Here is a 12463-nt window from a genome sequence, read left to right as displayed (position 1 = left end):
CTCCTTTCCTATTTCTGACTTCAGCCCATACTACCTCCAAAGGCAGATCCCCCTCAAAGTGCCTTTCTGCAGCCGTTACACCATTTCTAATTAGTAACGCCATCCCCCCTCCTTTTTTACCACCCTCCCTAATCCTACTGAAACATCTGTAACCAGGAACCTCCAACAACCATTCCTGTCCCTCTTCTTTCCACGTTTCCGTGATGGCCACAACATCGTAGTCCCAGGTACCTATCCACGTCTTAAGGATTCCTGGTGATGCACCAATGGGTATCCTTCCCTTCTTCTGAATTTGGGGTAATTGCATGTTATTAGGAAAAGCACACACATTAGCCAATGGTGAAGATGTGCACACCTGAATTAGTCTTTCTATTTCCACTTATCAGAATTATTTGTGTAGGTTCACAATGGTCAATTGCCAGTTATCACTAATTTTGCTATGAGGGCGTGGAGGTAGTGTTTGCCTTTGTATATAGGGGAAGAAAGATCAGCTCTCATTCCCCCTTGAGTGTTGTGTATCTCAAAGTCAGGATTTGGGAAATTAAGGGCTCATATTCTTTACCCTGCTGCTTGCTGGAAAGTTGCTACCTGAACGTGTACAAAATGATTGACCACTTTGGTGTCATACTGGGAGTCTGCTGATATCTGTTAAGCCATTGTCCCAATGCAAGCACCTTCAGCAAAGGACTATTGTCTTTATCTTAAAAAGAAATCATCTGGCACTATCTCCCAAATGGCCATTCTTCGCCTTCATGCTAGAACAGTGAGCATTATCAGACTGTTAACCATGCTTAGTGATGTCAAGGTATAGTTCAGTCCTTTTCTCACAATGTTATTCCCATGCACTGAGCAGGAAACATCGCTGTTTAATGATCAGGAATCAGAACTCTGGCTGTTTTATTTGTCCACCACCCAACTCGGCAATGCTGAAATCAGTTAATTGATTGGAAGTTGACTGACTTGTTTATACATCTTGCCACTGCACCAGTACCCAAGAAGCATCAGTTGTTTTTCCTGATTCTTCATTGGTTCATTCTGTGCGTATACTTCCACTTCTGGTTTTAACTCAACTGTTTGCAACAGAACAATCATCTGATGCCCCCAGGTACAGGAACAAACCTGCAGAGACATGCAGTGTGAGTAAGAAGTGACAGGTCTGGCGATAATACAGTTATTTTCTCTCAACAATAGTAATTAAAATATCTCAATCTTTAATATCTGTCTCTGATTGCTTTTCCTAGTAAGCATGGTGATAATTCAGAATTTGCTTTGTAACTTTGTGATGCACATCACCCTAAAGTCAGTTCAGTTTTGGGTTTCATGATGTCATGTTGTGTTTTCAGATATTACTGTCTCCATTCGACACGCTACGTTTGTTCCTGGGGCAAAAAGATATAACCGTGTAATGTGGGCGTTGAAAGAGAAAAAACCTTTAAGATTTGACTTTTTGATGAAGTGGCATTCCTCAGGTAAGAAGTTAAGAAAATGTAAATAGGAGTTTTTTTATTTAACCTGAAATGTAATCTGGCTATACTTGAAACCTTACCTTTTTAAAAAAAAGTGAAAAGTTCAACATGTCATCGAGTCGTAAGAGCTGAAAATGTGTTGCTGGAGAAGCGCAGCAGGTCAGGCAGCATCCAGGGAACAGGAGAATCGACGTTTCGGGCATAAGCCCTTCTTCAGGGCTGCGCTTCTCCAGCAGCACATTTTCAGCTCTGATCTCCAGCATCTGCAGACCTCACTTTCTCCTCATAGAGTCATACTACGACAATAATGTTCTATTGTGCATAACAGTAGTTTTCATGTGGGCCTCCTAACATCCTTGTCTTCAAATCAGAAAGTTATGTGCTCTATCTTAGTCCTGGAATTAACCACATAATCTGGACACATGATTCTACCTCTCTGAATATAGCTAGCATACACCTAACAATGTCTTCTCTTCTAACCCTCAGACTAAGATGTCCAACAGTATCTCAAGAATTTATTCTTCTCCCCTTTCATTCCTCATCAGCATGCTACCTTTGAGGCACCATTCAAAGTCAAAGGCTTAACTTCCAATTGTATGTCATTGCTTTTCCATTGGCAGACTGGTTGCTCAACATCTGGTATTGATGAGTGGTAATTTTCTCAAGATCAGCATTAAAACATCAAAGCTGGCACCAGTGAAATGATTGATACTGTCTACTGTCTAGACATTCTTTTAGGCTGAATCAGACTTTTGCAAGCATTGCTATCCTGAGTTGCATTGCAGATTCTAGTTCCTTTTGATCCCAAAGGCCACTTCTAAGCTTGCTATCCTTCTCGTAGCTTGTCAACACTTGTTCATGATTTGTATGTTTGATTAAGCTGAACCCCCTATCTTCTTTGGTTTGGCATAGCCTGTTACTTCTAATTCTGAAGTATCTTAGGGTATTTTTCATGTTACAAAGTATGGAATAAAGAGTTAACTTTGCCAATAATGTGATAGCTACTGAGCATGTTTCTCGTGTTGCTTCAGAGTCTGGAGGAATACAATGTTGCTTTAGCCCCACTACTCCCACAGGTCACAATATTAAAATAAAATATCATTACCAGTTACCAAGACGGTCAACTAAGTACCTTATCTATATTATTTATTAACAAAGTTTCCTTAATATATATAATTATTTGTTTACTAACAAAGCAAAACTTACTTAATAAAGGTGCAACAAGAGAGTCCGTAATATCGGAGAATATCCCTTTAGGAATGTCAAAAAAGTATACACACTCTTCAGAAAAACTGAAAAATAACAGATTTCTGCAGCGGTTGGCTTTCTGGAAAAAAAAAGCACCTTAATGAATGAATTATCCTTTTTCAAGACAAAAGGATAAAGCATAGGGTGTTCTAAAGTCTGTTGCTGTGACGTTCTGACACACTTGGTCAAGTTACTAATCATGCACATCTGCCTCTGGAATTTTTCAGACACTGCATGCTCAGGAAATGTTCCTTCAATTGCTCTTTCAAAAGAATAAATACCTGAAACCCAACAAGTGGACTTTTTTTTCTGAAATGGGAGAGATCAGCTGGGCAACCCTTCCTCTCCTCAGGTTTTTTTGTTTCCCAACTGAAGACCAGATTAAAAATAAGAAATGCTCCCAGCCACTGTTCAAACAGCTGGGACTGGAGTCTACAGTAACGGAAACAGTTATCACTAGTTAAGTGATTTCTAGGTAGCCTTGTTTAAAAGAAACCTCTGTTATCCACCATGACCTTTCAAAGTTAAAGCAACCACTCCAGGTATTCTTCGTAACAGTAAGGGCTATGTCGTGATAGTAAAGGATATTCTAATTATGATGTCAGATCATGTATGACTGAGACCTGATGACCAGGTGTCAGTGGAGTCTACCACAGTCATGATGATGGATGTAGTTGATATGCAATAAGTTAATAGTATACCCTACTATTCTTGTGTTCAGCTCTCATATGCCACATGCTCCTAATGATATTCCTGCAAAATGTGCTATTAATTACAATGGTTACTGCACATTGCTCTTAATGCAACTATTTCTTATTTGTGTAAAATGTTCCTAAAAATAGATATATGAAATTAAAATAACATGGTTTCCTATGAGAAAGTTAAATAATGTGTTACAATCCTGACGTAATTGTTACATTAAAAACCTGTCGGTTGCCTTGAACCTTTATCAGCCCAAAAATCCTCTTGTTAACTAGGACTACTTAACCTTTCATCTCCTGACTCTTCTGCTGTCTGCATGTCCCACTCATCATTTCCTTCCCCAATCCTCCTGCTTCCTTACCTTTCCTTTGCCGCTCCGTGCTACTTGCCTCTTTCCTTTGCCAAAGTCCTAGTGAGGCGTGAAGGAGGGAGGAGCCAGTAAGGACACATTGTAGGCAAAGGTTCAGGACGATTGGAGAAGTGATTGCAGAGTAGAAGAATCAGAGCGCAGGAAGGTTGGTGAATGGGAGCCTTAGGGATAGAAGCAGTAAGAGGGAAGGTTGAAGATTGGGAGCAACAGTAAACAGGAGGAGGCATCAGAGGGAAAAAGTGAATTAGAGGGTTAGGAGGTAAGCAGCAAACTGGAGGGTGGGAATGGTACATTGGAGTAGAAGATGGAAGGAGAGGTGAAGATTGAGGGAAGTGGGAAAGGAGGTGAGCAAGTGGAATGGCAAGTAGGAAGGACAGGAGGAATGTGGTAGTGAACTGGCTGGAGGAAGGTGAGAGCAGGAGGGTGAGATAAGATGGTGTCAGTTAGAAAGCTTTGGGAGAGGTGGGAAGGGTGGTGGGTTAGGAGAGGGAAATTATTTTTTTAAAGGGATTGAGCATTTCAGGAGTAATGCTGATATTAAAATGAAGGTCCACTATTAGGGAAATGTCCTTAATTTGCCAACCTCATTAAAACAAGCTTAGAACATGCTTTAAATAGTGGATGCCTGTAATTTCAAGTTCACCTCCTGTGTTTGTTTTTAAATGTCAAAACAAGGTGGACAAGAAGCCAATTTGGTGTCTTACTTCAAGGAATATGAATGCAAGGTTTACAATCCTATGGTGTCAACAAGGATATTAGAAGATATTGACAGCCCTGTTCTGCTGAGTAAGGAATTGAAAGGGAATGACAATGAATCCTGCAGCTCTCAAGAATTCCTTGACTGGCTTGGTGCAATCTTCAGTAATATTGATTGGTGAGTTTAAATGTGCAGACCTTTCTTTGATTTTCCTGGTGTACTTGTTCGCAAAACAAACCATTGTCATGCTGTATTCCATAGTAGAGGAACCATTGTAGCCATGCAACATTTTCCAGGTATTTATTTAGGCTTCTTGCTCTATCTCAGCAGCTTTAGTGATGAATGATCTGTGCCATACTGGAATCATACAATGTGGTGATTACAGATATTGATTAGTGTATGTATTCAGTGATATAAATGATAAATTGTGGCGGTAGATGGCAGGTTTCCAAATTCCAAGACAAAGCACGATTAGAGTTTTTAGTTCCTGATTCTGTCCTGAACTCTGCCTGGCTCTTCCATTATTACCTCCATGTTTGGCTGCCCCTGGAGAGAGGACTTGAGGCCTTCTATGATTGGTGAACACCAGACTGGAATGCCTCACCAACAAACCATCCCTCTCTGCTCCCAAACTCCACACCTAGAACTGGTTTTCAGGTCTTTGTTGGCAAGGCAAGCATCTCAATGTGTAACATTTATAATCGTCAAGGTACAGTTGTTTTGGCAATACTGAATTATTGAAATGAGGCCCACTAGTAAGCTGCTTAGATTTTGCAAATGTCAATCCACCCAGTACCCTCTTCACTCATACATTCAAGCCTTTTTCTCTTGAATCAGATGGAATCTGTTTTTTTTTAGAAAAGAACAACAATCCTTGAAGATCTGCCAAATGTGCAAAAAGACAAATATTTCATAGAAAAATTTACTGGTTAATGATCAAAATTATTTTGCCTTACTTTTGATAGACAAATTGCTTAAAATGTAGACATTATGCAAGTACAAGTTTTTTTTTTAAATTACAATCTTGCTAACCCCTGTGTCAAGTGTCACTGGCCCCATCCGCCCGAAAATGTGCGAGAGTAACTTGGCTATGACACTGCAGTTCTTTGTCACTCCTCTGCACTGTCTTTTAGCGAATCTTGTTTGGTGAACGAGATTGCACTCAGTTGCTTTTTGCTGCCATATTACAGTGGCCTAACGGACCTTGTTGGCTGATCTGTATTGTGGTGACGGATACTCTCGGCATTTGAAGGTGGAACGATACCTGGCCAGACATGAAACTAAGATCACGGCTAAATTACTCCCTTGAAAATGGTGCCAAAAGACACACCAAATGATCAGTTTCTGAATGTACTTTCAGTAGAATAATAGGTGCTTGTCACTTCTCAAATCCTGGTTTTTGGGTCAGGCAAAGTAAGGCAAGAAAATGGCAAGAAATGACTGGCTCTTTTCTCTCAACAGTTCTTACACATTGAAACGTAATGCACACATGTTACAGATAAGATTTTATACTTATTTAGCGATCTGCTCTGCTTAAAGGGTTCACCATCTTTATGGAAATGTATTCAGTGAAGAAATGAGCAAATTGATATAGGACCAATAGTTCATCAGTGTTCTTTGTAAAGGCCTTGGGATGATTAAATTGCAATGGTGTCCGATGTGTGTTTTAATCAAAGTTTCCATTTTTATACATCAATAGCAATAATCAAGCAGACAACTTTCTCTCTACTTACTGCTGCCCTTGGCCCAGCACCGTACTGCATAAAGCTTGCCTTTATACTTTTTCGGGATTTATAATTCCAGAAGAGATAAATCAGATATTGGACCAGCTTAGGTAAGTATCATTATAAAAGCAGCACTTTGTAGTCAATAGTTTGATATGCTAACAGAGTACAATGGATGGTCTTGAACCATGATTACTAATCAATCAGAAACTGGATTCTGGGTAATCCAAGATGGAGGACGGGAAAAATTTCTGGCTGGAACAGCTACTCCTTTTTTTTTGAGGTATTTTAGGTGCTGGCGGTGATTTCCTCGAATTCCAGGAGCAGCAATTACTGTTTTATATGCTGTTGCATTGTTTTGGAACTTAGGGAAAAAAAAGTCAAAACAACAGCAGTTTTAAAAGGGAGAAGAACAGACAAAGGAAGCACATGGTGCGGTCAGTGCAGGAGAGAGAGGAAGAAAGAAATTGACACTGCATTTGCTGTTTGAATTCATGTATCGCTGGACATCGGAGTGCGTCTGGGAAAATTAACAAAAATAGCTGCCAGAGAAAGTAGTGGAGGCTGGTACAATTGCAACATTTAACAGGCATTTGGATGGGTATATGAATAGGAAGGGTTTGGAGGGATATGGGCCAAGTGCTGGCAGGTGGGACTAGATTGGGTTGGGATATCTCGTCGGCATGGACGGTTTGGACTGAAGGGTCTGCTTCCATGCTGTACATCTCTATGACTCTATAATCCTTCATTTGTGTTAGTTGGACCAGTCAACATTACAGTTTGCTTCAGTGTACTGAAATCATTTCTGGTCTTTAGCACTGTCTAGTGTTCTAAATTTAGTGATGCTCCAGTAATGTCACAGGGTTAGTAACTCAGAAACCCAGGCTAATGATCTGCGGGCATGGGTTTGAATCACAACATGGCAGATGTGAAATTTGAATTCAGTAGAAATCTGAGTTAAAAGCTAGCTTGATTGTGACTGAGCAACCATTGTCAATTGTTATAAAAAAACATCTGGTTCACTAATGAGTTTTATGAAAAAATCTGCCATCCATACCTGGTTTGGCCTACATTTAACTCCAGATCCGCAGCAATATTTTGATTCTCAACTGTCCTTTGAAATGGCCTAGCAAGTTACTTAGTTGCAAAGTAATTAGTGAGGGGCAGTAATTGCTATCTTTAATGAGTGCGTAATAAATTCCTTGTTCCAGCATTTGGTGGCCTTACCTTCAACCATAAGCTCAGGACTTCCTTCCCTAAACTTTTCTGTTTTCTGTGTTTTAAGTGTCTTGTGTTTTGGAAACCGACCTCTGTGACCAATCTACTAATGTCTCCTTTTGTGACTGCACACATGTGAAGTGTCTTAGAATGTTTTACTGCATTAAAGGTGCCAAAGAAATGCAAGTCGTTGTCATGACCTACATTGGAATTTATTCTATTTATCTCCATAGCAAAAGTCCTTGTCTCATTACATTCCCATTTAGAGCAGTTTAAACAGTTGAAGTTTGACTTTATCCTCCGAAGATAATTTAGGAGATGCAGAGTTGCTCCTTAGATTATTTTATGTAAAAATAATCATTAGCAATTTTTTAAATGAGAATTCAGGCATCATCTGTTCATAACACTCAGAACATGACATCATTTATATTTGAGAAATATACTAAAAATGCACTTTGTTTGGATAATTAACATAAAATTAGATGTATGGTTTTAAAACATTTGGAACATTTCCTATTTTTAAAAAACAGGCCAGCAAATTCATTTTAATCAATTTTATTGGGAAGAAGTAGTAGCTTTCATTGTTTCAAAGTAAATAATTGATTGACAATAATTCTGTGCTCACTTGCCTATGTTTTATTGCACTTCTGACTCTAACTACTTATGTAAGCAGTTTCTCTGATGTTCAGAATGAGAATTGTTCACGGCTGCATTGTATTTACTGTTATAATCAAGTACACCAAGTATATACAACACTTATCAATTATTTTTCCTTTCTCTCCAGACTCTATTTTGAGGAACCCAAGTTTGCCCAGTGGGTTAGTATGACAGTACACGGCTTTGCAGATAGCCCGGTTTCCTGGGGAGAAAGTGAACATGGATACCACAAGGGGGGAGAGAACCTCTACAGTTTTGTTCTCTTCAGTAACCAAGATTACTGGCTGCACATGGCTGTGGGGGCACACAGTGCATGTCCACCATAGAGTTATATCCGTATGTGCTTACTTGTACAGAAGAACTTTAGCACCTGTCATTTGTGAATTCGGAAATGATTTGCTATAATAGATTATTAAAGCCTCTTTACACCATGATGTGGAGGTGCGAGTGTTGGACTGGGATGGTCAAAGTCAGAAGTCACAACAGATTTATTTGTAATCACAAGCTTTCAGAGTGCTGCTGCTTTGTCAAGTGAAGTGATGAATGGGCTGCACTCCAGAAGCTTGTGATTTCAAATAAACCTGTTGGACTATAACCTCATCTTGTGTGACTTCTGACTTTATGCGATGGATTTAGAAACACATTCAACTGAAAGGAAAAAAACTCAGGTTAGTTCAAAATTTTTAGAATGTTTATAATAATATGCATCATTGAGATCGTCATGTACAAATTGAAGTATTTTCAAGTTTTTTGTTCTTCCCGCTCATCGTGCACTATTTCATGAATCAGCAGGCATCTGGAATTTTGCATATGTGACCCTTGGCTGCCACCACCACCATATTGGTGTGCTTGAGCTTGATGCACACTCTTGATATAAATAAGCAAATTTTCTCTCCCTTTATTTGAGGAAATTGTTGGCTTCAAGCAAATTGATTTCCCTGCAGATCTATCTTATTGGAAGGTAATGTTATATAGACATTGGAGAATGAATTAACTTTCTTTAGGGTTAGGTGCAACATTTTAGCACCCTAACATTATTTCACAAGTTGCTATATCAGCACCTCAACATCAACTGCTTATGTATTGTATTCAATAAAAGGTTTTTTTAAAAAAAAGCTACAGTGAGAGAGATTGATGATTTAATTGAGTAGGCTTTTAATGTAGATGTGGAATTTTCATGGAGAGAGGTGGAAGTAGCTAAATACTCTCTTACTAATGGGAGATCTAAGAGAAATTTGGCAAAAGTCCAGAGTTGGTGCAGCAGAGGTCATAAAGCTGGAGAGGTTTGCAGAAATAAGATGGGTTGAGGCCATGTGTGATTTCAGGATGAGGTTTTAAGATTAAATGTGTGGTTAGAAGCCAGTGTAGGTCAGTAAACACGGGGGTGATTGCTGAGAGAGAATGCTGGCGGCAGAAATGCCATTAATCTTTATGGAAAGAGAAAGGTAGGTGACTAACAGAGGAGTGTTGGTGAGATTGAATGTAGAGATGGCAAAAACATAGATAAGGGTTCTAGCTGCAGTGAACAGGGGAGAAAAAGATTATTTTTGAAATGGAATAAAATTCAGTGGATGGAAAGGATTTTGAGGGTTTGCAGTGCAACATAGATTGAATGTGATGCCAGAGTGTTTGCAGATTGGCTCGATTTAAGTGACTGGGTGTGATGAACAACAGAGCCAATGGCAAGGAAAAAGAAGTTACAGTGGAAATTAAAAGCTACTGCTTTGCACTTTTTGGAGAGTTATAAGGCATCTGGTTATGTTTGAGAAAGCATTGGAGCCAAATGTCTTTAATGCATGGTGATAAATTGGACCCTGTGCCTGTGAATGATGCTATTGGGGGAAGTATGTAGAACGCGGGCAGCATGTTGAACATATAGAGAGGCCAGGAATGACTCTTTAGGACACATTAGATTATTGTATGGGTGTTAGGATGAGGACAGAGGGAAATCTTTTGTGCATATGCTGCCTTCCCTTTGTATATTCCACTATCTGTTCTGATAATGTGGGTTCTGTAATTCCTACCTTCAGTGAGATACTGTGTGTTCATAAAGGAATCATATACAAAAGTCACACACAGAAGCATACAGATTAGGGACAGGGGCTGACCACTTGGTTCCTTAGGCCTGCCTGATCGTGGCTTCAATTCCACATACCCCTATTGCAGTCCCTCCACAAAATGTTTTCACAGGTCTTCTGTGACACAGTCTTTCCCCACATTTAAAGCAGCTGGAAAAATACAGATGTAAAAGCTGGCTTGACCTTGGCAGTGGACTAACATGTCAGAAGTTCTGAAATAAACTCAAGGTGTACATTGTTTCTGGATGCTCATGATATGGAGATTTTTACCTTTCTACCACCTGTGATGATTTACACTGCATCATAGTCCAGTATATTATCTTCATGCCACATGAATTTTCAAGTATGTAAATATTACCACTCAAATGCCCTTATCAGGTGTACATTTGCAAAATTGATATTGCTTTTCATTGTAAACTTACTACATTTAGACTGAGGAACAGTGTCTATAGAGGACGTGAAATATGCCAGCTGTGATGTGTTGCAATTACAGTCCTTGATAGCCATCAAAAGAAAGTGCTCCTAAGCAACACCTAATGCATGTATCAACAATTCTTAATTTGGATACAGTTAGTGTAGGTGAGTGCTCCAAGAGGTAATAGGTCACAAATTCAAATGCTAGAAGGATTTGTTTTTTGCAGATGCTTTATAAGCTCTTAAACCCATGTAGTTCCCCTTTAAAAAGCAACCAAGTACAAACTGAGATTTTGGTAATGATTCGATTGTTTAATTTTAAATGGATATTGTTCTTATTGTGTAAAAATTACATTAGTTTTGATGTTCAGATGCTAAATGTGCAATTTAATTGATAAGTCATGAAAGGGGGTTTTATAATAAAGTTGTTTTCTTTAGATTCCTATTTTACAGTTCCTTTAAGCATTTTAACAAGAAACATAAATATGTGTGACTACTGATTAGGAATTCCTAAACAATGGTAAAGGTATGTTTTTATAGTTCTTGGTGTAGAAATGAAAGTAGCATAGTAATTTGGATTTGGTAGTTGATGTTTACTTTGAACAACAAAGGAGAAAGTGAGGACTGCAGATGCCGGAGATCAGAGCTGAAAATGTGTTGCTGGAAAAGCGCAGCAGGTCAGGCAGCATCGAAGGAGCAGGAGAATCGACGTTTCGGGCATGAGCCCTTCTTCAGGAATGATTCTTGAAGAAGGGCTCATGCCCGAAACGTCGATTCTCCTGCTCCTTTGAACAACAAAGGTCACAAGAAATGAGTTAATGTGGTGGTCTGGATTGCAAGTGTCAATATGAATAGACTGGTTCTGTTAACATTCTTCAGTACTATACGTTTTGGTCCAAGAAAACAGTTTGTAACTGGTTTAGGTGGGTAAAGGTTTTGTTAATGATTCCGGTTTTACTAAAATCTAGCTGTGATTTGGGTAATTGCTGAACTTTGCTTATGTAGTTCTGTGAAAAATTATTTCTTACAAAATGTTGGCTTTATCGAAGATGGACTCATAAATATATCTGGTGTTGTTACGTTTGACAGTTCTTGATCTAAGCTAGGAACCAACTAGTGACTCGTGCAAATCTTCTGGAATGCATTCGGAACTTTGTGTTTGGGGGGAATGAATAGATGTTGCTGCAGGTCCTTCAGCATTTGTGGTTGAATTCGAATTCATTCAGAGTGCAAAACAAGCAGTGGTAGATTAGCTATCTGGTATATACTTTGCTCCTTTTGTGACCCTTCCCATTGACTTATGTGAAGGAAGGTCAGTTTATCCACCACCACCACCCATTTTGTAAAAATGAGTTGGATCAATGATTTAAACACAAGTTTAATGGCTTCAGTTATGTAGTGTTTCTATTGGATGTTTTGACTGATAACTAGATTTGGAGGGGATAAAGGTCTGATGCCAAAGCCTTGGAAGTGGATTGCAAAGCAGATTAACATCAGTAACAAGATACTCCAGTTTTGTGGAGAGATTACAGAATCTGGGATTGCTGTCGTTATAATAAGGAAGGTTAAAAGCAATTTAATAAACATGTTCAAAATTCTGATTCAATAAATAAGGACAAGCATACTGCAGACAGGATAATCTCTAACCAGAGGGGACAGATATTAAATAATTGGCGGAAGTATCACAGGGAAACTGCTTGCATTGAGTTAAGATCTGAAATGCATTACTTAAAGCATGGTGGAAGCTGATTCAGTGGTAACTTTCAAAAGGAAATTGGATTCATGGGCGGCACAGTGGTTAGCACTGCTGTCTTACAGCACCAGGGAGCTGGATGCAAGTCCACCTTCTGGCTACAGTCTGTGTGGAGTTTGCATGTTCTCCCTGAGTC

At 39.2% G+C, this 12463-nt stretch overlaps 1 protein-coding gene across 1 annotated transcript in view; it reads left to right on the top strand.

Annotated features, from left to right (window-relative positions):
* The window catches only part of rpp40 (ribonuclease P/MRP 40 subunit), a 25696-nt gene extending 14716 nt beyond the window's left edge, over nt 1-10980 (top strand). Inside the window, exons 5-8 of the mRNA XM_043719491.1 lie at nt 1344-1469; nt 4462-4660; nt 6183-6317; nt 8210-10980. Of these exons, the coding sequence (XP_043575426.1) occupies nt 1344-1469; nt 4462-4660; nt 6183-6317; nt 8210-8408 (659 nt within the window). The 3' untranslated portion in view covers nt 8409-10980. The remainder of the gene's footprint in view (nt 1-1343; nt 1470-4461; nt 4661-6182; nt 6318-8209) is intronic.
* Nucleotides 10981-12463: the final 1483 nt, after the last annotated feature.

The sequence above is a fragment of the Chiloscyllium plagiosum genome, chromosome 29 (assembly GCF_004010195.1).
Source record: "Chiloscyllium plagiosum isolate BGI_BamShark_2017 chromosome 29, ASM401019v2, whole genome shotgun sequence".
Taxonomy (NCBI): Eukaryota; Metazoa; Chordata; class Chondrichthyes; order Orectolobiformes; family Hemiscylliidae; genus Chiloscyllium; species Chiloscyllium plagiosum.
Note: the sequence above shows the minus strand (reverse complement) of the source record. Positions and strands in the feature narration are given on the sequence as shown.